Source organism: Melopsittacus undulatus, chromosome 6, assembly GCF_012275295.1.
Source record: "Melopsittacus undulatus isolate bMelUnd1 chromosome 6, bMelUnd1.mat.Z, whole genome shotgun sequence".
NCBI lineage: Eukaryota > Metazoa > Chordata > Aves > Psittaciformes > Psittaculidae > Melopsittacus > Melopsittacus undulatus.
Genome location: NC_047532.1, coordinates 51,625,241 through 51,652,518, shown reverse-complemented (window position 1 = coordinate 51,652,518; position 27,278 = coordinate 51,625,241). Strand labels below are relative to the sequence as shown.

At 39.8% G+C, this 27,278-nt stretch overlaps 1 protein-coding gene across 2 annotated transcripts in view; it reads left to right on the top strand.

Moving 5' to 3' along the window:
• COP1 (COP1 E3 ubiquitin ligase) overlaps positions 1–27,278 on the top strand; it is a 130,474-nt gene that overhangs the window by 50,788 nt on the left and 52,408 nt on the right. For both annotated transcript variants that reach the window (XM_034064224.1, XM_034064223.1), the window contains exons 12-15: positions 4,218–4,361; positions 12,819–12,927; positions 14,703–14,784; positions 21,154–21,270. In XM_034064224.1, coding sequence (XP_033920115.1) covers positions 4,218–4,361; positions 12,819–12,927; positions 14,703–14,784; positions 21,154–21,270 — 452 coding nt within the window. The remainder of the gene's footprint in view (positions 1–4,217; positions 4,362–12,818; positions 12,928–14,702; positions 14,785–21,153; positions 21,271–27,278) is intronic.

Sequence of the window (27,278 nt, the reverse complement as noted above, 5' to 3'; positions counted from 1 at the left end):
TGTCCCTGCAGAAGACCACAGAGCATGCCAGCCTAGTCATTGCTTGTGGAGTTTTCTTATTGAGATTCCAATCAAATGATCTAAAATCATTTCATTGGACGTACTAAAGGGTATATCCACATTTATTTTTGTCAATGTCTGGTATGGATCAGTTGTTCATGGATTATGGTTCTCATATTCACTCTGCCACCATTACTTCTTGCAGGAATAAGTACTTGGAGTGTCTGTGGGGTTTTTAAAGTGTAACTGAGGGTAGGGAAACTCTTGTCTGTCCCAAATCAATTTTATGATGAGTGCTTTCTAGTTCTAGTGTAAAGTGACTTACTGAACACCAGCAAGTGTCACCTTGTTCATAACCCTTACGGTAAGGCAGCTGCTTCATTACTTTAATCAATTTAGTTGCCCATCTGTGTGTATTCTCTAACTCCAGTAAGTCCTCCTGGGATAGAGAACTGCATGCACCATCAGGACGCAGATGTAGCAAGGCTTTATACAGTGGCAGAACTGGCAAATACTTGCTCTTTTCTCTTTCCCCACTGGTGTACCCTCAACACAAGCCAAGCTTCCAGACATGTTTCAGAACCAATTTATTTTGTAATTCCATTTGTTAACTTTGAGAAAGCACTTTTAGCTCTAGGTTTTAGCGTTAAAATAAAGCGATTGATTTATAATCTCACAGATCAAGAATAAAGATAATCAGCAGAGGAACCAGAATCCTTGAGACTGTGTTACTTTCTAGCAGCTCTTAGTAGTGTTTCCATAGAACACTGGTCATTAACTTCTTGAGGAAAAAAAAAAACCTCAGTAACTTGGGAATAGGAGATATCTCTTCTGTTTTCCCTAGAACAAAACAATCAGTTCCTTTCAATTTGATTTTCATAAGTAAATTGTGTTGCACATTTATAAATTCATTTTCAAATATTCAGGTATACTGTGTTCCCAAAAGATTCCATATCAAAATTCAGCTAGTCTTTGGTCAGATATGTGGAGTTTAGAGGAGGACTGAGGTAGGTTTGTAAGTACATACAGCCAGTTGGTACTGCATCTGCCCTCTGGGGTGCTGAAAACATTCATTGTCAGTCCCATGTTAAATCTACTTAAAACTAGTTACACAAAAACACATTGCTCTTTTTGTAGCAGGACATTAGAAACCATTGCATGCACATTTTGTGTTGCTTTGGTTCACTGGTGGCACTGTGCCTCTCCCCAGCTGAAGTGGATGCTGTTGTCTAGCTATCTCTCAACTCAATGGTCTTTTTGACAAAAAAGGCTGAAGTATTTCCTATTACTTTATTGCATATTATCATTGTGCTTATGACTGTTTCACTTCAACTGTAGAAATGTATCACCTGCAAACCAGAATGTTGTTCTTAAGAGCTGGCCCTGATGTGTCTTTTGACAAAATAAAACTAAGTCCTCTTGTCAATTTACATATAGATAAGCTTGTGTATAGACAAGTGCTTATATTGACAGAAAAGATTTGGAGCAGTGGGCTACAGTAATACTGTTGAGACAGTTAAATACAAACAAGCTTTGCTTAATACTAAACATATTTAGAAGACTTGTAGGAAAAAAACCCTGAAAATAAATGTTTCCATGCAAGTTGTCTGTTTGTCCTAATCCTGATCATTCCATGGGGAAGCAGAGCTTTGCAAATATGAAGAATCTTTTAATGTGGTAAAGAATTCCTTGGATTAGCTACTTAGATCATTAATGTTTTAATTTGTATATCTCTCACTGATAGAAAATGAGAACACTTGTTGCATCAGGACTGTACAAAGGTGATGGAAGCCAAGGTGCAAGTATGTGTTAAGCTTGCCGTGTTTGGTTTGCCTGCCTCTCTCAGCCAGCAAACATCTACAGGTGGTGATTTGTTTCTGCATCTGTTTTTCTCCCTTCAGTGTCTTTGATGCTGTTCGAAGGTCACAGGACTGACAGTCAGTTTCATTGGTTGATGCTTTTGATTAATTCTTTTAATGATGTGTTAACTTCTACAGACATACTGAAATACTAATTTGTTATGTCTACAGTGTGTCTCTCTTTAAAAGTAAAAAAAGAAAGAAATCCACTAAAGCCAGAGAAGCAAACCCATCCTGACTGAGAGAGGTTCTATTCTGTTCTAATAACTTCTCTTTTTACCAGACATTGTAATACATTATTTTTTTTCCTTAGCAGAAGGCTAAGGGCATAAATTGAATTCAAGTAGATTAATCGCTGCCATCAGTTTAGTTGCGCTTTACCTGAATCCACAGGGCAGTGAGCAGAAACAGGTTCAGTTAAGAGTGTGGTATAAGTAAATCCATTGTATTGTTATACAGGCTTTCGATTATAAAATTCTTCCATAGAGTAGGGTGAGCTAAGATAAGACAGGTCTGAATGGTGTTTTGGTCATGTTTGTATGAAAAGTGATTAGACTAGGGTAGATCTAGGGCAGAGGGGAGCAGTCTGGATGCTTTGACATTTTTTTCTTCCTCTCCTGTTTAAATAGATTCATGGTTGCTTGCTTTATTCTCCAGCTGAGAGCATGTTCCTTTTCTTTGCCTGTTGGAGTCCTGTGATTTTTGCAGGTTTGACCCAACTAGCTCGTTTCTCCTCTAGAAAGCAAGCAGTTCTGAGTGAAACTGTCTCCTGCTACTACTTAGGAGTTTAGGTGCCTTACTTAAAAGGCCAAGTTGCAGGCTGTTTCACTTAATTATTTTATGCTGTCAGACTGCATATCAACAATTCTTTCTTTCTGTAGTTTAAAAAGAACTTAATGATATCTTTTTTTACAAGAACCTGAAAATTTTGCTGACATTTAAATTTAGCTTAATTTGAAAGTGTTGCAGTGCCTTTGACTTCTCAGCTTTGTTAAGGGGTAGAAAACTCTAGCTGCTGTAGTTCTGGGGAAGCCTAAAGAACCCCCTCTCGTGAAATGCTTTCTAACTGTAGAAAGGTACCTTAAATACCCCTGATCTTTGGATTTCTCAAGGTGTATAAATGTGAAAATAGTGTAAACTAAGTTTTCTCTGCTGCCGTTCAGAACTCATTACTTAGTTCATGAATGCTCTGGCTTCTTGCGGTAGTGAGGTCCCTTGTGATAGGGAGAACAGAAATTGAAATGAATTACTGAGTGGAAGGATCTGAAAGGAGACCTTGCAAAGATTGATTGCTTAGCCAAGAGTCTTGAGGAGAGCTGGTTACTGATCATAGGAACCCCCAAACCCTTTCTGGGAGAGTAGCAAGCTTGTCTCAGGGAGGCTGATCCTCCTGGAATGAGGTAGGTATATGTGCACATCCACCCTGCCTTGCCCGCAATGAATATGGGCTGCAGGCAGGAGCTCCTAGGAAAAACAGGTTTATTTTCCTGACTGCTGAATGTCTAATAGATTTCTTTCAAGCCCTTCCAGGCTGCAAAGGCAGCCATGACATTAGCTGTTTATAACCTGCAGCCTGTCTTTCTCTCAGATGTATTTCATGTATAACCTCAGGCTTTTCTCATTTGCAGCTTAACTTTGTTAGAAGGTGACTGCTTTTACTTTCAACTTCATTTATGTCTATTACAAACTTGCCCTGCAGTTCAAGAAAGAAGGCACCTCTGTTTCCATGAGCAACCCAGAGTGGTAGTCATAGAGTGCATGGTTTTTACAGTACTGCTGATATGTATTTCAACTCTTTATTGTTACTCAGGGAATTTTGAAGGATTTTTCCCACAAATACTGATTTGTTCTGCATTAACACTTCAGAGTTCACTGAGCTGCTGTATATAAGAGCAAAGGGATGCAGCAATGTAACAGAGAGAAAACAATGGGCAGTCATCCTGTAGCATGTTGATCGTAGAACATACAGCTGAATGTTAAGTGTGTTTCCAGGGTGAGCTGCCAGCTTTGACATGTGAGTACTGTGTAATGTAGATGGTACGGCTGAATTGGAAAACCTCTAGAGCATCTGAACAAAGATCCTGGATGTGGAGGGAGAGTGTGCTACCACAAAAAGTCTGTTTAAGTAAGTGGAGATGTGGGTATATTTGGAAGGATTAGAAAATAGTGCCTGAGAGCAAGAACTCTGTGCTGTTGGCCTTTGTGCCAGACCTGATCAAGGTGTTCTGAATGGGGTTATTTGCTGCAAATTGTGATTCTCAGCTCTGCTATACCGAAATGTTTAGGTGGTAAAATACACTGCTGGTAAGTACATGCATTTTGTTACACGGTTCTCAACCTTATGCTTTTGTTCCTCAGTATTGAGTTCGACCGAGACTGTGACTACTTTGCCATTGCTGGGGTGACAAAGAAGATTAAAGTCTATGAGTATGGTACAGTCATTCAGGATGCGGTGGATATTCACTACCCTGAGAATGAAATGACCTGTAATTCCAAAATCAGGTAGGTGCTGACTTTGCATTTGAACTCAGAGGGCCTTTTCCACCTGCTTGCTTATATGCAGTAAATGTTTTGTTTTCCTTATCCGTTGTAGGAATGGGAGGGAAAGGGAGGAAACAGGAGCCGATGGAGAGCTTGCTTTGAACTTGCTGGGATCAGGTGGCATAAACACTGTCAGTGGCATATGCTGGGCTCTCCCAAGCTAGTAGCAGGCCTGTATATCTGGAGGAGAAAAGGACATAGGGTAGTGAACTGCTTTTGTGCTCCTTGCAAATGCTGTTGCATGCCTACTCAGTTAAAAGGATGGTAAAAGCAGAATAGTTGATATGTTTCAGGTAAAGTCTCTTATCTCAGGGTAACTTTTGTGCTCTGTTCTTCATAATAACTACCAAGTCTTTCATGCTCTGTTCATTAACCAGACCCCTTTCCATTCTGCTGAGAGGCTGCTAGTCCTCAGGAAATGTGCCTCACTTGCACCTTCTGCCTATGAGTTTATGTCTACCCAAAGTACGGTTCTGCTGGATCTCATAATATCAAGCTTATGGGAAAAGACCTTGCTTGATTTTTGCTTCTGTGCCTCTGTCATTACTGTCAACCTATTTTTTATCTTTTTTGATTACTTAAACCAAAGAAATACAGATCGCTATGTCAGAACATCAATTGAAAGAATCTGCAATTTAACATAAAAATCCTAGTTCAAAAGTTCTGTTAAAACTCAAAAGTAAATATGGGCAGTCAAGCCAATTCAGTATTATAATACAAGTATCCGGCATCTCTGAACTAATTTGTTTTTATTTGTTACTCTGCATTTTAAAAACAGTAAAGCACCCACAGAAGTGTAAGTAATAAATTTATGTAACAGTCCAGCTTCCATGAGAACAAAATGTTGTGCAACCAGATTAATGTTTGCAAGCTTACTTTGTAGCATACAAGGCATGCTTCATTTTGTAGCTGACACATTTCTTAAGATAGATCAGTCACTCCTGTATCAATCATGCTAATTATTTTCTGAATTGTGTAACACTATTTTATCAAGAAAAAGATGTAAAAGCAGCTGACCCTTGCACTGATTAAAAAGATGGATAAAAACAGTCTGCAAGGGATTTGTATGATAAGCTATACTGATTATGGAGTTTGTTTTTTGCTGGATTTGTGAAATGATCAGCATTTTTGTCTGTGTCATAGCAGAGTTCACACTATCCAGCTTCATTATTCTGGAGAGAAGAGCAGAATAGGAGAACAATCTAGCAGTCAGTTAATACCATCTGTCTTAATTAGAATGGGAAGGGAATATGTTTAGTATTTCTTGGTCAGTCTGAAAACTTCCAAACCTGCTACTTCAAATTTGACAGAGATCTACACTGATGATCCTGCCAAGCATTAGGAAGTTGTTTGTTCTCCCTTCTCTTGGCAGCTGCTGGTGAGGAGAGCTGTGTTAGCATCTTCAGTGATGTTACTCTTGTCAGCTTTGTGCACCGGACAAGACACTGCTTGCATTCAGCATTTCTTCTCCTTCTCAGAAACTTCATGCATCTACACATTATATATATATATGAAGATGCTAAATGCATTGTCCTCTGATACTGTCTACCTCAGCAGAGGTGGACAGGGTCCTCCTCTTTCATTTCCTTGCCCTAGTTTCTTTCATTTCTCTGAAAAAATGTATATTCCTCTCCCCCTGCGCCCACTGGCACCTCCTTTGTCATGCGGGTGCTTTTGGTTTTGACAAATCAAGTTATGCTGTCAGTCAGATGCATCCTTGCTATGTCCATTAGCTATGCTGCCAGTCATTGGTGCTGGGGCTCGCTGGCGCAGTGTTGAGCAGCATAATAACTTGCTATTCTGAAGTGTTGTAGCTTGAGGGAGAAGTTATATGAGGGCTGTAATTTCATTACAGAATATTGCAGTATGCTGAAAATGTGACTATATTATAATAAAAAACAAACATGTGGAGCCTGCTTTTTGTAAAAAGCTTTGGCTTAAAGCTGTTGATCTTAATTTAGGTGGAGATGCAGCTTCTTCCAGAGGCTTAGTCCATGTGCTAGTGCCTTTTCTTATATCAAAATCAGACATATTTTTGCTGTGGCACATGGGTGGTACCTCTCTTCCCAGCAGAGATGTGTGAGTCTGTGTGCAGGTGGGATGTGGTGATACGTCTCTTCTGATTAAATTGATCCTGGTTAACCTTGTTGAGAGTGATGATGCTGGGACATAAATCATTAGTGGTTATGCTGGTGCCTCAGCTTTTGGAGGAGCAGCAGCTCTGATGGGCTTTTATAAAAGCAGACAGGTGACAGCATTTGTGATGACTCTAGGCCAAGAGCAAGTCTGCTGGTCTAGAGCAGCTGTGGGAAGGGAAGCCCTTGCCTGGGACAGGACTGGCACCAGCCCAGTCATGCTCTGCCTCGTGCCAGCTGGGCGCCTGCTGAAAGGTTGAGCTTCATGCCAGCAGTAATTGATTGTAGGCTTTTCTGGAGCAGAGCCCAGGTACCAGCTGTAGCCGAGTCTTTCTTCCTCTCCAACCCCCTTTTTTACACCCACCTGCTTCTTAAATGCATTCTTTTTTTCATAATGTGCTGAGCTTTCTTATCCCTATATTTAAGAATGGGGAGGAAGTCTGTTGGGTTTCTGGTAAATGTGCATTGCATCCCCCGGGAATGACAGTGGCACAAGCTTCCAGGAAAAACACAGGATGACACATAAATCCTCATAAAAATCCCATTTACAGATTCATAGCTTCAGTACAAGAAACAAATCCTGGCATTGTGCAGTAGCTATAAACAGCACCCTGTGAGCTAATTATGACTTGCTGTGTCCCTAGCTATGACAGACAGTAATCTGTGGCTCCCCCTATGCAGGAGGAGATGAGAAAGGACAAAAAGAGAATGAAAGGCTAGTAGTGTACCACAGCTCTTCTCTGGTGTATTTGGGAGGCAGTTTTGTTGTTTTGGCATAGGCTGAAGAGGGAGAAAAAATAAGGATATCTAGCATTCAGGTATAAGAAATTTGTTTTAGTCCTCATTAATTTACAGTAGGTGATGTGTAAGTGTGGTTAGGTAAACATGCTTTCGAAATCTGTGTTTAGTATTCTGCATGCTCACCACTGTGTTTGCAGCATCTGTACCTCAGTGATAGATGTTACCACAAACCTCAAAAATCTGCTGCATCTGTTTAGTCAGCTGCAGTAAAAGCAAAGCATCAGTAGACTGTTTTATAGGAGGCTGCTAGCATTTTGTTTTCATTTTTTTAGTGTCAATAAATTACATGCGTGATTGCTCTATTCTGATAGCGGTTCATGGGCATATTGCTGTCAGTTTTCAAAATGGGAGTCCATTTTCACTGTTAAGTTGAAATTAAGATAAAACTTGTCATATGGTGCTTTTCATCATAGTGTCTTTGCTATTTGGAGAGGTATGGACTCTCTTTAATGCTGATAAACCTAACAAGTAGTTGCATTGGATGTCTGTATTTGCAGTGCAGAAAACATTTGACGCTAAACAGGTTATAAGAAAATATACCTTTAACTTTCATTAATTATAATTTTCAGAGTACATGCTTCACTTTGCAACAAGATGAAGTTTTTCTTTAAAAGTATTTGTCTCTGAACCCTACTAGAGTTTTTCTTCAGATTGATTAGAAAAAAGGTGTGGGTTTTTGGGGGGCTTTTTTTTCCCCTAAAACATTCATAACGTAGCTCTGTATGTCTCTGAAGTATTTGGTTGGCATTGTTATATGGATGTTCACTGCAGTAATAGATCACTTCCTTAGAAGTATTTCAGTCCTGGAACTACTGGGCATCAGTTAAATCATGGTAATAAACTGGATCTGAAGCACTTGGCACTTGGAAGCAGGTCAGACCGCAGCAGTTTGTGCCTTATTAAAAGCTTTAGCACATTTAACTCTCACTGCCAGAGGGGTGGTTGACACTGGGTAGCTTGATCCTGGATTTGAGACATTTCAGCTGTAAAAATACTGGCTCATGAAATAAACATCAGTCTGACTTGTGTCCCTGCATAAAATGAAGGGTGCACATGAATCTCTACAGGGTTGGGATTTCCATGTGTCCTGATCAAATGCCAAAGTTAGGAGAGTGTTTCAGAGGTCAGAGAGTAGCTTTCAACTGAAGTTTCTTCAGACTAGTCTCCTAGGTAGAAAAGCTATAACAGCTTTTAAGGCAAGATAAATCTCTGGAGTGTAACTATTACTCTGTTTCTGGATTAAAGAACAAAACAAAAACTGGGGAAAAAAATACAGGTACTAGTTTTTACAATAAAAGATGGCCTCATACAGCTTTAATCCAGTGTTGGATTATACATTATCTCAGCTATTTTTGGTGTCATATTTCATAGCCTCCATATTTCAGTTTTTCACTGGATGTGGCTGCAGGCCATCTAAAGGTTGTCTATATAAGGTTATTTTTATTAAATTCTGGGGGTTCAGTGCTTAACCTGTTTGAGGACTGTGTAAGCTTCACTTTGGTCCTTCTCACCTTTGCCCTTTCATTTCCCTTCTCCAGCTTGCTCCCCCATGCATTTTTGAGTCTGTTACTCAATTTGTTATTCATGATAACATCTCAAGAGAACCCAAAAAAGTGGAGGTCTTTGAAATTTCAGCATTTCAAAGTGGCCTGTGTTGGACAAATAGAAAGATCAGTGCTTCCCTTTGAGGGAAGCGTAGTAGTAGCTTCTCAGCAGTTTATAGGTCCATGTATGCCACATGTCTCATCTCCAGGGCAGCTTCTTTTCAGGCCTGTATCATCACAGATGTCAGAATGCAAAGGACAGCTTCATAAAAAGCGTTCTTTACCTGGAGAGGGAGCTTCCCTCCACCTGATTGAACCCTGAGTTGTGCTCTACAAAGGCTCCTTCTGATAATTTAACTTTTGAAGAAGCTCAAGTATTGCAATGCCAAGGAGAAAACTCTGATTTCAGACTTTGTAAAAGATGTTGGGTGATCATGAGGGAAGAATTAAAGCAGAGAGCTGGAACAGTCTTGGGTTTGTCTTATTAGGCTCCTTTAATCATATTCCTTAAAAATGAAAGACTTATGGTGTGTGTGACTTAAAAGGTGTTAATTGAACCACTTAGAGGCTGCAAATCCCTAAATGTTTTTCACCTGTTAGTTGCTGTTTCCCCTTTTCTGTCTATCTACAAATGCTTTCCAAGTGAGTGTTAACCCCTTGTTAACAGAATCAGACTTCAGTGAGACAGAATGCTTAGGCTGATCTTTGCTCTGCTGGACATGCTTTTGAGCACAGAAGCCCTTAATTTTTCTCCATCTATATTGACTGAGATGATAAAATATTACCTCTCCCTGCAAACCTGATGGTTCTTATATCCTTGTATCTGTCAGATATCAAACACAGCTGTTCAACTGTCCTTCATATTTTTCTACCTACTCACTAATTCCTAACTTAAATCATCTGAGGTGATTTCTTGTTTTCCAAGATATAGTTACATGATTATTCTTTTCATAGCTCAGTTGACAACACCCAGCTCTCTTTGCTGGTCATCTGCGGATCTCATGCTTCTCTAGCATAGAGCATCCATCCTCTAACCAGCCAAGATGGCACCAGCATGTCTGCCTTTCTCTAGGACCTCTCCACCTGCTGACAATGCCTGACATGCTCTCAAAGCCATCCAGATAGAAAAATGCCTTCTCTAAGATTAAGCCCTGAGCTGTATTCTTCTAGTTCTGTGTGATTGCTGAACTTAGAATCATAGAATAGAATCATAGAATAGTTAGGGTTGGAAAGGACCTTAAGATCATGTGGTTCCAACCCCCCTGCCATGGGCAGGGACACCTCACACTAAACCATATCACCCAAGGCTTCATCCAACCTGGCCTTGAACACACCAGAGATGGAGCATTCACAGCTTCCTTGCGCAACCCATTCCAGTGCCTCACCACCCTCACAGGAAAGAACTTTCTCCTTATATCCAATCTAAACTTCCCCTGTTTAAGTGTGAACCCATTATCCCTTGTGCTATCACTACAGTCCCTAATGGAGAGTCCCTCCCCAGCATCCTTATAGGCCCCCTAAAGACTAACTTAGACTACTGTATGTTTTCTTCCCCTGAAGCTTCTTTCAAGAAGCCCTGACTTGAGCAGAGATGAGATAGAGGAAACAGGTTTGAAGCCATAAACGTCTGGTGCAGTGTCTACCTATCTGCCATTAACTGGAGACTGCTTCCACCCCAGAGCCTTACTGTGTTGTAGCTGTAGGGATTTCAGCTGTTTTTGTGGTCACTGACTGACTGCTCTGCCTGGAAACAAGTCTGCAGATGTCAGATATGGTTATCTCTGGACTGCTACAACCTTCAGCTCGTGGTCTTGGGGGGCAATGCCTGACAACTGCATTTGATCCTCAAGGAGCCACTTCAGCATCTCTGAATGAGGCTTCTGGTAAATTACAGACTGTCAAGACCTGCTTTTCTGTGTGGGTACCATTGGTAGCAGAGCCGGCATAATGATAGCTCCTCGATGATAGCTTTTTGGGCAGTCCTTGTACATACAGTGTCTAAGGACACTAACATTTTCTAATTAATGATGTATTATGGAAGAGGTGGAACTAGGCAAAACACTGCCTGAGCTTCACCACCTTGACCGTCTTCTTAGCAGCTGGTGGTTAAAGGCAGTGACTTGCGCTGGGTAAATAAAACTTTTAAATTTCTGAATCCAAAGTTTTAAAACCAAGTGATTCTGTTATAAGAAGGAAATGTGCACGTGTGTGAACAGACCCTAGGCAGATAGAGGTGCACACAAGGAGAAGTAGTTCTAAGAAAAGCTTCCACTGGAGATGGTGTGTCCTGAAGGTTTTCTCCAAGCATCAGGCACTAGTATGAGAGGCTTGCAGAAAGTCACTGCTGTTGGACAACTTCATCTTGTTTCTGTAAGTTACACATAAACTTGTGCAGATAGGCAAAATTGGAGCTGCAAGTGTTTTGAATCGCTTGGTGAAGTTTCCTGCTGATGCAAGCACCAGTACCATGTTACTCCTTCTTTGTATTTTTTCAAATCTGTCTTAACAGGAGGCAAAAAACTCATCTTTTATTTGCCTACACTGGAACCTGAGATAAGCTTGTTGGTTCCATGCAGCTAAATAGTGGTGAGCCAGTGCTAAGTGGTTGGTATGCATAGTCCCTCTGTAGTTATAAAAGTCACACCACAATAAGTTGTTTGACTGTAATTAGGAGTAGAACACCAATGCTACTTGCTGTTATTTAATTGAAAGGTAAGAGTTTATATTTAACTCATCGTAAAGGAAAAGAATTTTTCATCTTCTGTCTGTAAATTTGTAAGGAAAACAGGATGCAAGTGTATAGTGCAACCAAGAATTTGCCAAGGTATAATACTCCTAAGTCAGTATCCATAAACCCACATCATATTTCAATGTGTAGCTGCACAGATCAAAGCTGCACTAAGAAGTTACACAAGCATGGGCTTCTAGCTTGTATTGTTGGTTAAAACTTGGCCCCAAGGCTACCATAATCTAATTAACTGTGTCAGAGCTGTTTGAGGACCTTCATGAATTGGATCTGTCAGTTTAGTTTCCGCTGCATGCACTACAGTTGCCACCAACTGGCTTGTTTCTCTGCCAGATGGTCCAAAAAATGGTGAACAAGTATTACAAATTTTCTTACCTCTGTCACATTTTTTGGGAGTCAGAATGGAGGCATAGTGCCAGAATGCTACAAATGTGCCTTGGCAATGTTGCTGCTCTTGTTTTGTCTGCTGATGGCTAGAGTTTGTCTATGGAACTGTAATTTAGTTTTGCACAGCCACTTAATTCTGTTTAAAATATAAACCGGTGTGATACATTTTGCAGTTCTCAATCAGAAATGGCTCCTAAACTGCCCATAGCAAACAAATTGCTGTTTTGTCCTGGATAGGAAGAGGGGTGTTCTCTTCCAGCTTTCTGTAAATGCACAAAGTTTCTCAAAATCAAACTTTGATTTGCACATAAGTTCATGTATAGAACACTACATGCCAGAAGAGAGATTGATGTAGCATTTAGGCAGCTGTGTATCTTAAAAATATAGCTCCTGTTAGGTAAGTAGCTATCTTTGTGGTAGTAATAATAATAGTAGCTATTGGCAGGAGGCTATGTCAAAACCTGAGCTCTCTATGAGAATTTGTGTGAAACTCAAATAGCAAATAACTGCACTTTTAGAAATTCATTAAAAATAAAAATCATCCCAAAGCCTAGCATTTTGTTTTGGGGGAGGAAATGTCACTTAAGCAAATAAGCTTAAGCTTTTCTTTTAGTTTGTAGAGGAAGGAATGTTCATTATATTTCTGATGGATTTTGGCGTTGTCCTTTCGTAAGTGTTTCAGTGGTGTGGCTTGATCAAATGCTGCATGCTTTGCAGGCACTAATTTTCTGATGCATTGCCAAAGCGATTTTTGTGTTGGAAGTTATTTAAGGTAAGACTGACTGGGGCTCTTTTTCTTTTTAAGCTGTATCAGCTGGAGTAGTTATCACAAAAACCTGCTAGCCAGCAGTGACTATGAAGGCACCGTCATCCTTTGGGATGGATTCACAGGACAAAGATCCAAGGTCTACCAGGTAACATGCAGTCATTGAGCAACACTTTCCCACACCATGAACCACACTGGGGGAGCAGTATTTAGTCTGATGTTCTGCTTCTAGTCCAGCAATAGGCTTTTCCATAGTGTGAAATGGATGCTCCTCCTGTTTGGTAAATGTGTCTCAACCACACATCTTTATTGAGCTGTAGTCTTCCAGGGGAAGCAGCTATATCTTATCACAGTCATAAAGCAGTTGACATTTTCTTGCTGCTGGTTTTGAGCAGGGAATCTGCACAGGGAGAAATTAGATTCTGGAAGTTGTTTGTCTCTCCTTTCTTTATTAACCTCTGTCTCTCCATACCGGTTCAACTTCAGTCTTTGTCAAAAGCCTTTTGTAAAATCCTGCAGTGATTGCTGCTGCAGATGCTTATAAAATAGAAGAGCAAAATGCAGATTTAAGTGGTGAGGCTGGAAGAATGGAGGAGCAGGCAGAACCCTTCCTGATACAGTCCTGTGCTCAGCAGAGCAGGGTATGCATGCAAGTGGGCTGAGCCCAACAGTGAGACCTGTTTCAGGAGAGGTTTCGGGCATTTTGTCTATTCATGCAGTTTGAACATTGTGTTTCTGTATATTGGATTCTGAGAGCCTTGTGATCAGAATAAGGAGGTTGGAAGAAAGGCTGCTCCATTTGGGGAGGGGCTGGCTGGAAGTGCTGCAAGCTATTGTACAGGTAGCATAGCGCATTGCAACTGGTCAGTGGTAATGAATGAACTGCAGACTGGCCTTCAGTTCTCATTTCTTGACAGTTCAACATAAGTTTTAATACCTATTAAAGCTTTTGTTTACTTTTTCATTGTGTTGTGGCAATTTTGTAATGCTTGGTTTTGTTAATCCTTTGTATATCTCAATTAAAATAAATTATACTGGATAAAAATCTTACCAGTTTTCCCCTCAAATATATTTAGCATTTCTTTGAGGCTGAATAATGAACCTGGAGAGGAGCAGCTGTTGCTTATCTTATAGCAAACTAATTTTGCTTCCTATCAGATTACTTGAATTTTTTATTCAGATTTGCATAGAAGCATGCATACTGGCATCTGCTTCACTTTTATTAGAAATCTGTTAATGACTTTGTCCTGGCGAGCTTTTCACGTCATCATCTTGCAAGCCAGTGTGAAGGCTTTAAACAAAGGATTTTACTGAATTCTAGGTTTTGTTCAATTCCTTCCATGTGGGATGTGCCAGCAGAGCAAATATAGCTATATGTATGTCGGGAAAGAGTGTGCAATCTTGTAAGATATTTGAGTGTAAAAATATAGGATTAGACGCCAGAAGTTTTGTTTAATAACTCAACAGGGAAGTGAGGATTTCCTGGACTTTCAGACAGGAGGTGTTTGAAATGGCTTTGAATGGGCATCTTATCAGTATTGGGAGATACCACTGTGATCTACTAGAGTAAGCAACAGCACACAGTGAAATCTGAGCAAGTCAAACTGTAGTGCAAAAGCAGGTCTTTTAACATATATTTCCTGAAAAACTATTTCAAGGAAAAGGGGGGGGGGGATAAACCCACCAGAAACAGTTTTAAAATTGCTACTTACTATTCTGCTTTCATTGCAAATCTGTCATGCTACAAGCATTGGTCTGATTGGGAGAAAAGATAGTTTCTGAGAAACTGCTAAACACAGTAAGCTTCTTTGTCAAGGGCTCTGTTGACAATTTATAGCAAAAAGCATGTGTTGTCTCTTTTACTATTTTATCAGATTAATACAACTCACTACATTGCAATATTTTTCTTGTTTCTTTAAACAGGAGCATGAGAAAAGGTGCTGGAGTGTTGACTTCAACTTGATGGACCCAAAGCTATTGGCTTCAGGCTCTGATGATGCCAAAGGTAGTATTCTTTTTCAGTCTCTATGCAGAAGGCTTACACTCTTGTCTATACCCTTTAAGGAACAAATATGGGATATTTAAAGGAGTTGATTACTCAGATGCATTTAATATTGCAGATGAGGTGGCAGTGTGTCAAGATATTATTGAACTTTTCAAATTTTGGAGGAAGAGGCTTTGCTTGAATTAGGATCTCTTGGTGTTCATATTTTTGGGATAATATGCTCTCTAGCTAGTATTTTCTAAGACAATAAACAGCAAAATGTGTTTCACATTAGTTAAACTTGTTGAGTTAAAGCCTCAGGGCCTTTCAAAAGAGCGTGTATTTATATTTCAGAAGTGAGGCTGTCAGTAAAAAGGCAGAAGTTAAAAATGCCTGCTGCCATTTTTAACTGTAGCTCTGAATGTTAAAGATGTTGCAACAAGAAGCTTCCTGCTTTCACATTGCAGGGTGTGTTTCTCGGAGCTTAACAGGGTTGCATGGTGGACTGAAGGGGAGCACTAAGAGCAACTCTCAGCTTTCCGTGCTTCAGGAGCTGTTTGACAAAGGGCTTTTGCAGAACCTCTTAACACAAGCTCTTCCCAACATACTGGTAGAAAAATGTCCCTCTTCTAAAATGAAATAAGAAACTTCTAAAGAAAATTATAGTATTGAGCTATATGTAGTATTCTTCATCCCTAATGAACAAGATTTTATCTGTAATATATTTACAGTATCAAGTTAAAGTTACTAAGCAGCAAGAGCTTTAGAGTTCATAGTCTGTGAGGATCCACTCTCCCACATGGGCTGATACAGCTCTGGACAGAGCTCTTCATGATTTGGTTTGAAATGATAAATTAATTTTTCATAAGCATTAAATATTGCAAGCTTCTCCCCCTCTAAAATGGTTTTAAATGCTGTTTCAAAAGAAAGCTGTATTAGTGTTCCTCTGTTGCGTTTGGAAATCTTAATGTAACTTGCAATTCCATTTACAAAATGCAGTTTTAAAGATTATGTTTAAAGTGAGTTTTAAATGTTTTTGATACTTGCCCCTTTTTTGGTGGAAGTCAAGAGTGTTTTCCATGTGCTTAAATGCAGCAGGATTGAACATTCACCTTGTAAATTATCAGCCTCTTCATCAGGTTGCTCCTCACTCATGCTATGCATTTGAAAAAGCTTATCAGCCAGGTAGGCATGCATTTATTAGCATATTAAGAAGTTGTCCAGTTCTGTGAACCCAGCTGCAAGCAGAGCTCCTGTCTGCAGTTTAACAGCTCACTTCTTCTGTAATAGTCTCTAAAAATGAAATGTTTATTTAGAAATTATTGTAATGAAGTCTGCAGATTGACATAACTTGCATTTAATTCACAAAGGTCTTATGAAGGTGTATTGGGGTTTTCAGTGAATAAAACTGGGCTAGAACAGTTTATCCTTCTACCATGATTTGTCTGTGATTTGCATACGTAACAAGCCCTTTAGAGACAGATGAAGTTCTGTGTGGAATTGTTTGAAATAAGCACAGGTTTTAGAAGTCTTCCAGGTACAGAGCAATAGTATCAAATGTCTAAATTAATGTTATAGGGTCCACCTTCCACTTCAGTGATCACATTGAAATGGTTAAATGAGAGGAAAAGGTAACACCAGTGACATCTCCTTTTTTTATTCCTGTTTGTATAAGGCCACACTCTGCTTTCTAATAAGAAATCTCAATGCTAATAGATACTGGTGTGACTAGGATAATTGGAGCTTATCTCGCTGCGCTTCCCCAGAAAGCAGGACTGTAACACTTTCCTGTCAAGTGATCAGGAAAAGCCAGCAAAAAGTGACAGCTTTGCCAGTTCTTCCCGCTTGCGTGTCTCTCCTCGGTCTTTTCAGGTTGGGAACTAATTTTTAGAGCACTTGGTATGCTTGGTAGAGATGTATTGGGGAAGCAGCTTTTAGATAAAAATCCGGAGCTTCAGAGCTGTCTCTGCCAGGGCTCAGGCACAGAAAGGGGTGCTGACAAACAGAGTGCTGTTAGGGGTAAAATTCATTGTCTTTGTTGTTAGATGAAGATAATCCAAGATGCTTATTTGTGGAAGATCTTTCCACTTGAATAGCGGATGATGACAGCATAAAAATATTATCGTATTTGAAGTAACTGTGTGTATGAAAACCTCACTTTTATCTCTTGTCATGCCCTTGCCTTTTAAAGGGGAGAAAGTAAATGTGTATGTCTATAGAGACCCAAAGGTGTACCCTGACTAGGCAGCAGTGAGCAAAATTAAAGTGTTTACTTGTGCTGCAAGCAGCTTGGGGAAATGACACAGTCTTAATTTCAATTTTTATGCACATAATTATGGCAGGAGCTATGATCTCATGTAAGTAGGAAAAAGTGAATTTCTGCTATTGGAGGAGAAAAGGTTATTTAATTTTGTGAAAGCAAAATAATGCCGTCAAAGTGCCGGTGTAGGTCTTGAGCTAGTGCACTTAGCTAATGACTTACAGCCACCTGTTTTGAATTGGGAGTGTAGTTTAATGGACACAGTAGAGTTGGCAGATGAGATAGAGTAAAATATTTTGTGATATATTTTGCTGTGTGGGTAGAATTTAAGTCTCCACTGGAGTGGAGGCCTGTTTTAGACTGATCAAGTATTTGTTCTCTGCTCTGGGGTTTGGTTTTGAACCCTGAGGAGTTACCAGCGGTACTGACAAATTCAACTGAACTGAGAGTCTTAGGTCTAGGTCCTTTCTGTAAGCTGTAATCCCTTCACTCTTTTGGCTCAAAACCAAAAGGTGGAGCAGAACAGGAGCACCTAAGAGCTCTGAGCTGTAGCAAGAGGTTACTTTTCATTTTCTCATGGCAAGGAGGAATGCAAGCATCTGATTCATTACATCTAAGGAAAGTAATTTCCATGCTGCCTTGGTGAGACCATTGATACCAGTCTTACAGCTAGTCTTTTTCTAGCTCTCCTGAATTTGGAGGGGCAACACAGATTTGCAGAGTTGGCTTCATAAAGTAAAAAAGCATATAGAGGGAGCTAACCTGAGAACTCCTGATCAGATTTTGCTCCTCAGCTTTGTTGAGGACTTCCAGAGAATTGTTTGGGGCTTCATTTTCAGTAAAAGTTTGCTCCTTCAATTTCTGCTGACTAACTGGAGGTTTAGCTGTTTATTGATCTTAAAATATCAGGTTGAACTTTCAGTTTGATCATTTTCCTGGCTAAAAGAAGTTCAGTAACTTCCTAAAGAATTGTGGGATTGTTGAATTCGACTGGGAATACCTTGAAAGGTCAAGATGATGTTGGGAGTTAAAATACCAACCAAAATACCTGTCTGGTTATGTCTTATGTCAGGCTTGTGTCTTATGTCAGGCTTACGTCTTACATCCTATGGTCATTACCAATTCAGAAGCTTCCTCCTTTCCTAGGGGTTCCCCTAATTTGTGAAAATGAGTTTTCTGGTAGCAGTATCCTATTCCTGATTTGTAGTTTTTTCTGGAGTAACAACAAGCTCTCCATCACATGAGCAGATAAGAACTGCAAGAGTGACAGGCTGGGTGAAGTATCTTTTCTATCAGTGTACCAGTTCTGTACATTGACACATTCAGCTATTGCAGTACTCTTCTAGTCAGTGTTTAGACAGAGAAAATTAATTTATAAACTTACACATTTGGTACAAAGCTCCAACTAAATACAAAATACCTCAAAAAGACCTGAACATTTTAAACTAAAAAACCTATTCTGGAGGCGTCTTACTACTTTGAGGAGGAGCCATTGGGCCACATAGAGATGCTTCTTTTGGCAGCTGCAAAGCTAGGAAGCATGTTTTGAAAACATGTGTTTCAGAAATAGTCAATCTCAGATGGTTGCTTGTCTCATCAATGGAATTCTAGGTGTTATCAACACATCTGTACCTTGTATAATTGCTGCCTCAACCTCAGCAAAATTGCTGAAAGCTACAGCAAATAAACTCTACTCATATAAATTATGCTTTATTAACCTGTCAGTTCATCTTAAAAAATAATGGGCAGCTCCAGGTAAAACTTGACATGTTTCATTATGTGTTATGTCACGTGTATCCTTTTATATGGTACTGACTAAGATATAATTGGAGCCCAGCATATCCCATAGCAGTTAGATCACAGACATTGCAGACTCTAATCTATGTCTGTCAGTTGTAATGAATATTATGATGGCTTTGAACACACAGGCTGACTCATCACCAGATTAAATGGCTCAGTTTATGACCTGACAACCTGAATGAAAAAAAGGAGTTAAGTTGAAACTGAGCCCTTAATGAACTTCTGCTACAAAACTGAGACCAGGTGGCCATTTGGTAGAGGTGGTGTCAAGGAGAGACTTGGTTGCTTTCGATGCAACTTTAAGTGTTGATAGCTGCATGGAAGGCTTCAAAACAAGCCTGTGTGGTTTTACTACTAGATCTGGGCAGATCATTCCTCTGAGATCATGTTACCTCCTTGCATGCCTCAAGTTGAAACAATGTTGTCTGCCAACATTGTCCTCTTGTAATTGTGGTATTTGATTCCTTACACCATCTCATCCATAAACTTGATGTCCTGTACTGTCACTGCAGCTTATACTGTACATCTCCTGGTGTCTTTGTTAAAGCACAATGCTAATGTTTCACTGTTTTGCAAAATTGTCTTTCCTGGCTTCATTTCACTCCCTGCCCCAAAGCACAGAACATGATGGAGGAGGTATATCATCCAGTCTTGCTTGGTAGAAGGGATCATCTTAAGCCATGCTTGCAAAGCAGTTAGTTTCATTTAGAAATGTAGCTAGGTATTTAGGATGAACATTACAGCTCTGGTAAATGAGAATGGACTTATTTCTGAAAATCAGCAACAGGGTGGGTTCTGTTTTCATTGAATTTTGCATAATAATTTGACACATCACTGTTTGTATTGCTGGTGTGTGTGTGTGTGTGTGTGTGTGTTTGCTTTATAAGGACTCCAGGCAGCTGTGAAATACTCACACAGTGCAGTACTTAAAATGATTACTTGGTGTGTTCTGAGTAGTCATGCATCTCCTTCATCCTTCAAGCAGTTCTAGAAATGGTCAGAAATGGCACAATTGTCTTGCTTTTCATTGCTTCATGCTGTTATGAAGTAGATGTACTAGAACAAATCTGTCAGTGTTTTCTTCAGCATCTAAAACATCCTTGGGTAATCCATGAGGAAACCTTGCTTCTCCTTCAAAGCCCCTCATATATCAACCACAGTGAATAACAAGATTCCTGTTCTTCTGCCACTTTTGCTTACTTCACTTTCAAAGTGAGCTCTTTGTAAAAAGACAGCAGATCTGAAGAAGCCCAGGCAGCTTATGGGAAGCTGTTGGGGGATCAGCCTTCATGTAGCTCTTGTATGTTCGAACATTGGCTTCAGCTTGCTCTGCTTCCTGCCTCAGCATGCTGATCGTGATACTCAAGTGCAGCAAAACCCACTCATGAAGAGGAAAAGGAGGATATTTAAGGCTTATTTCCTGCTATGTAGGCTTCAGCGGGGCTTGATGCCAGTGTGCTGCCCCTTCATCTGAACTGGGGACAAAGTGCTTCATCTCTAGCTTATAATAGTAAGGTTGGCTATGTAGGGAACACTAGCACTCTTCATCTTAAGGTTAAATGGTATTTGAAGTGTTTGTGGAGAGTGGGGAAGGCTGTATTTCGAAGACACTGTTTTCTCTTGGTTGTCCTGTGAAGTGGAGAAGTGACTGCTAGGGGTAAGAGTTCATTCTGTACCATGTAGTTTAATCAGTGTTCACACTGTAGTTTTGTGGAACAGTACAGTTCTTGTACCAAGGGAATATATCATCATAGGAAGCCAGCATACTAATTTATTTCTGATCTGTGCCAGTTTCTTGAGAACAAAGCAAATTGTTCATTCAGTGTGATCAAGCATACAATTAGATATATTTATTCTGTGCAAAGCAGTTCTGCCATGGTGCATGGAGTTCTTGCATCTCAGTGAAGGGACAAGGAACAAGAAAGGATGTAAGCCTTCTTGTTCTTGGTTATGTGAATTTGTACTCCAATAACCTTAAGCCCTGAGACTATAACATGTGGTTAGTCACCTGCTCTGATGTTCTCAGTAATGCAGGATGGGGACTTTTGGCATCTCGTGTGTGTATGGAAGTAGGCAGAGTATTTATAGTGCAACTTGAGAATGTTCTCAAATTTACCAACCACTGGTGACAACTAACCCTTTACAATCGCTAACATCTTGGCAACTGAGGCTTTCCAAAACCTTATTTATAAAATAACTAGATTTTATGCCTTTCAGATGAGGTTGATTTTGATTTTTTTTTTGGTTGATTGGTTTGTGGGGGGATTTTGGCGGGGGGTGTTGGTTTCGTGTGTGTGTGTTTACGCATTTCTCTTTTTCTGTTTCTCTAGTGAAGCTGTGGTCTACCAACTTGGACAACTCGGTAGCAAGCATTGAGGCCAAGGCTAATGTGTGTTGTGTCAAATTCAGCCCCTCTTCTAGGTATCACCTAGCTTTTGGCTGTGCAGGTAGGTAAAGGGGTTTTGGGCAAGGAGATACTGTTTCTTTCTTCCTTTGTTTTTTATTTCCCCTAAAGATGTGAGGTTGGCTGCTGTGCCCAAGACTGAGATGTCTTTGCAGTTGAAATACCACTGAGTAAGGCTTTTCACGTGTGCAGTCACCCAGAAGACATTCTGATACCCAAGTATCAGCTTTGATTCCTGATTTTAATTTGGGTGCCTCTATCAGCGATAAAAGCTTACAAAAGCAAGTTGCCTAGTGTGTTTGTTGAGATCTCTAAGGCAACCAGGCAGAGTTCAGCTTTGAGAGTCTTATAACAAAGTTAATGTGTTAACATGGTGATTGTTGTTCTTTCTGATTTATAGCATTGCTTTATAAATATGACACAACCATACTGGGAATTTTAACTGGTTTTACCTGAGGCATGCTGTAAAACAGTGGCAGTGTGTGTTTTTTGTAGCTGTAACTACAGTCCCTGTGGGTGGGCTCATGTTTTCCTAGGTTGGGCAAAGATCTCTGTTAATGTTTGGGGTTCTTGTTTGTTTTTTTTTTTTTTTTGCTTATTTGAAGTAGTCAGTGGGGATGCATGATGAGCCATTTATTCACTTAGATTAAATAATCCTTGGTGATAATACAAAGATTTGAGAGCAGAGTGGGTGTTGCTTTGGGAAGTAACAGCATCATGCTATGCATGCAGCAACGGAAACTCAGAAGTAACTATAAATGTTTAACCAACTCTGCATTTTCTTTGTCCTCGGGGATTTTTAATGCACTTGTAACTAGATGTTCTGACATTTGCTACCTCTGGATTTCAGGAATTACATTGATTGTTCTTGCAACCACTGGTTTGCCGTTTCATTTAGGTGTTCCCATTTCCAGGCTGGTTCTGCTTTGATTGTGGCTCTTAAGGGGGGGAAAAAAATATACATTTTGATACACTGCAAAGAATGGATTCAAGTTGGAGTGTTAAATATTGACTTGCTTGACAGGCATTTCACTGAAGTTTAGTGAATTATGTGCAAGAACAGAATTGAATTACAATACCTACTAGCAGCATTTGAATGAATGAGAAGATCTGTGAAAGGCTCTAGGGAAAGATGACAGCACCAGCTCCAAATGGATCAGCCACTGATTATTTTAATATGTAAAAGCACCACAAACCAGAATTCTTAAATACAAAGACTTCCAGAGCCTTTGGGCACATGGGATGGAAGCAGATAGGAGTGTCTCTATACCCATATTCATGTCTAACAAACCATGATGGACTTGTCTTCAACAAGTGAGTTTGGGAAAGAAGTATTAACAAGCACTAGGAGTTATAGGAAGGTCTTAAATGACTATATGTGCATTTTTATGATTTAGAAAATGCTGAAGGGTAAAATGGTATTTGTATTGGGGAAGAAGGCATATGAGGGAGAGAAGATAAAACTTTAAAAGCGTTTACATGTGCCTTGACACTTGGTAATCGAGTGTCTAAATAATAATTAAAATGGATATTTAACTGTGATTGCCGACACAATTACACTTAGTAACTGAACTGATGGAAATGGCTTCCCGCAAAGGAGTTCTAATTGATCTTTTAGCCATAAATACATGGGATAAAATGGCATATGAAATTAGAAGAAACACTGGAGTCTTGAAAGATGTATTTCTTTGCTCTGACTTTTTTTTAGGAGTTCAGTAATGAGTTAGTGACATTTTTCATAGTCCATATAGTAAACTAGTTCTGTTTAACGTGTTATGATGAAGACAAAGGTTTTTCTCCTCCATCACTTTCAGGTAGTCTTATTTAATCTATGCGAAAAGAAATCTACATCTTCAGCAGTATGACTTGTCATACAGGCTAAAAATCAATAAAGGAAGAGTCGAAGCTGAGTCAGAGGCAGATTGGGCACACGGGCTTGGCCATTCCTGTTTGCCCCTCAGTAGGAATAAAAGAGCTATGCAAAACACTAAACACAATTCAGTGGCCAGGGTAATGGGCAATTTTAGAAAGCTGTCCTAGCTCTGCCTTGGCTTATTCAGGTGCTAAAAGGATTTTCAGTTTCTAAAAGTGTTTCAGTTACTTAATTCAGTGATATAGTCAAATAGTCAAGACTTCCTGGTATTGCATGCCCAACACAGTTTTCTACCATATTTAGGCAGAAGTGCTACTCCTGTATATGCTCTCTTGTTTTATTTGTCAGTTTGATGGAACTTGGTACTATATACGTGTCTATGTGGGTGTATGTATTTATAGTTTAAGACTTGGTGAGATAAGCAATTGATGAAAATGGTTGGGGGGGGAAGTATTAGTAGTTAATGCTTGAGATCTGGAAGGAGGAAGTAAATTGATTTATATACCATTATTAAATTACAAAACATACATGTTTTGGTTCCTTTCCTTTCTCTGTGAGCAGAATAACTTGCAAGCTAGGATGCCATCCTAAAGCAATGCAATTTTGACTGCAAGTCTAGATATTTTCAGTGTTACTATTTCAAAAATTTTTTTTTATTTTAATTTTCTGGTTTTATTTTCTCTTGATGGTCTGTTTTAACCATCCATACACCTAAAACACCTTTTCATAAGGTCTTACTCTTTTACACCTTGCTCATTTGCATCCATCTATTTGGAATGTCTCTTTGAAGGGGGTTTTCTAAATCAGATGCTTCAACTAGATCAACATCTTTGTGCTGGTTCCCCCTTTGCTTTCACCATAGAAATAGGATGGCAATCTTAAGGTGCTTTCTACCTTGTCTCCAGTTTATGTATCCCCTTTCATTTGCTAGTAATATCTTAACTGCTAATTCACCTCTGTCCATAATGCTATGTTGTGCATGGGTAAAATAATTGCAGAGGTATCTTTGCTCTCATTTTCTCCAATTTTAGAACAACTTGCAGTTATGGAAAAATAAGAAGGAAGATATAGTTCAAAGTCCCATGAAGGTCTACCAACACATGGCATGAATTATGTGTGACTTATGTGTATTTTTTGGTCAAAACCTTCTGTGCTTCAGTATACTTGTTGGTAAGCATGAGTAGTGATAACGGAAGGTGTTGTGATGCATTGATTTAGGTGTAGTCATGGTAAAAATTGGTGTTAGACTGTGTATCTCCATTTGGAGCACTTCCCTTTAGCAGAAAGTACTGGGTCAACTTCAGATGCCATAGAAAACCATGCATTAGTTGCCACTGTAGAAGCAAACGCCAAAATTTCCATCCAATATGGATGATATATATATTTCTTTTCTGAGCTCTTCTCTCTGAAAGCTTATAGATGACCAAAAGATCATTTTGGTAGCTTAAAACAGAACAAGTGAGCAATAAATTGGAAATAGGGCCTATACAAGAGAGGAATGAGTATTTGGCTTGGAAAATAATTCTCTTAAAATCAGACCAGTGCTTCAGGTGAGAAGGAAGCTATAACATGTCTGGCTGCAGTCTGATAAAAATCTGTTGCAGAGGAGAGAGCACATAAAGAAGAAAAGATCCCTTTTGTCTGGTACTTTAAAATAGTCTATTTGCATGCTTACTGAGTTGAAACATTGGGCAGTATAAACTGTAGTCGCTGCCAAATACAAAATTAGGTAATTCTGTTTTCTTTTCCTCTTTTTAAAAGTAGGGGTTTATCCTGAAATTAGCTATATAAATCATGACTGAAGTTGTTATTGTTCTGCCTTGGCAATAGCACTGATGCCCTCAACCCATATATTTTCTAGCAGTACTATTTCCCCGCTTAAAGAAGGCTGAAAATGCATGTAGTTTGCAGCTTGAATGTCCAAGTTGGGCAGTCTGGATGAGATCAGACTGTCTGCTAACTCCAGTGAGCTAAGCATAGCTATTGACAGTAGGGATGCTTTATTCCCAATATGCTGTAATAGTGTCAGCAGCTACCACTGACCTTTTATTTCCCATATATTATGCAGAGATCATGTCATCAAAACTTCAGATTCATGAGTACTTACAGTAGATGTATCATCTTCTTGCATACTATAGCAGTCTTCCAGTATCTGAAGGGGGCTTATAAGGATATTCATTAGGGACTGTAGTGACAGGACAAAGGGTAATGGGTTCACACTTAAACAGAGGAAGTTTAGATTGGATATAAGGAAGACATTCTTTACTGTAAGGGTGGTGAGGCACTGGAATGGGTTGTGCAAGGAAGTTTTAAATACTCCATCCCTGGTGGCATTCAACGCCAGGTTGGACAGAGCCTTGGGTGACATGGTTTAGTGTGAGGTGTCCCTGCCCATGGCAGGGGGGTTGGAACCACATGATCTTAAGGTCCTTTCCAACCCTAACTATTCTGATTCTACTATGTTTTTTCCCTGTAGGACCCACAAATCTAGCAGGTTTGACTGGGGAATGAGAGGGGCCCCTCAGGGCAGCAGAGATGCAGACAGAGACGCTTGCTCTCCAGGAGCTTCATGAAAGAAGTGGAAGCAGCAGATAAGTGCAGATGAACAGAGGAGAGTAACAGAACAGCTGCAGCATGATCAGCTTAAAGTTTTGCTGGGTTAGTTTTAACCTTGATCAGGTCTCTAAAATGCTTCACTGCCTTATCACAAACAATTCCCAGCAGTGAACAAGACAGAAAACATGGGGCAGTGCTGATTTTTGTTGGCTTCACTACTTAAAGCCTCAGAATTTGAAACCACCTGTATTGAGGATACTGTATACCCTCCTAAACATTCCCAAGTTTGTTTTTCCATCTCATTCTCATATTGCAATTGTCTGCCAAAATTGAATTGCCTTTTTTCTGGATCAGCTCATGCCCTGATCTTAAAGCACTAATGCCAGCCCTAGACAGGCTTTTGGCACCATGAACTGACATCGGCATTAGCTGACAAAGGGTGAATCCTCAATGGACATATGGTCTCCTCCTAGTGTGGATATTATTCCCCTTTGTTGCCAGCTCTGTCACTCCTGCTTATTCCCTTCCCCACTTGTACAGTGACACTGAGCAAGAATACATCCCAAGAAAGTGCTTTTGCTTCAAAGATGGTTTTGTCCTTCCCCAGCAGGTTTTGCATACTATTTAAAGATCTTTCCTGTGCACTGTCTTCAGCATTACAGAATGGCACTGTATTCTGGCTTTGAATGCTGCTGCCTTTTTTTCATTGTTGAATATCCACAAAACTAACAATACCAATCCACAGCATCCAGCATGCTGAAGGACTCCTGTTGCTATGTCAACAGCTTTGTTTTCATTTGCAACTCTTTACCCACTACTTTAGATCTCTGCATCACCTTGATGCACTTAGAGTGGAAAGTCATATGTGGCTTCTTTATCAGCATTGTTCAATTTTGCTAATATATGTGGAGCCCAAGCAGGACAACTTTGGAGACCATCCTCATGCAGTGAAATATTGATTTTTCTGCTGCAGTAACTTGAGCAGTGATTTCTCTTTTCCAAACATGTCTCTGTAGAGCTAGCCTTTCACCCTGCCTCAGAACTGGGTGATTTGCCGGGCTTGTTACTCAGCTCAGACAAATGATGTGATATTAATGACCAAGAAGGCAGTGTGCCTTTTTGGAAGAGAATTAATGTTTTCCAGCTGAAAGCAAAGTATTACCTTAATAGATTCTCATGGGTAAGTACTCTGCTCTATTGAAAGCCTGTAGTGACTCGGAAAGACTCTATTTGTGTGAATATGACATGTTTAGGGTGGAGATAGGTGGCTTCTTTGGGCTTAAGCTACAAGATTACCATTAGCGTGTGAATTGATAGCGTTCAAAGGCACGGACAAAGGTTAGGCATTTCTTTCAACCCTGTGGAAAAACTTCACAGTGGTGCTTAGAATTCAGCCTTTATGAAATTGGTATGGCATGCAGCAGTTCAGGACCTGCATGATACATGTACTGGACTTTGCCTGCAGGGTGTCTTTTCTTCTTGGGGTCCATGATCTTTTCTCTAGTCCATGATCTCTGATGTTATTGGCGGGGGAAGGGAGAGGACAGGGTCCGTGTTTTGTAAGTCCGCACTTATCACCTTATAATTTAAACTGATTCCAAAATTCATTGCAAAAGTTTCAT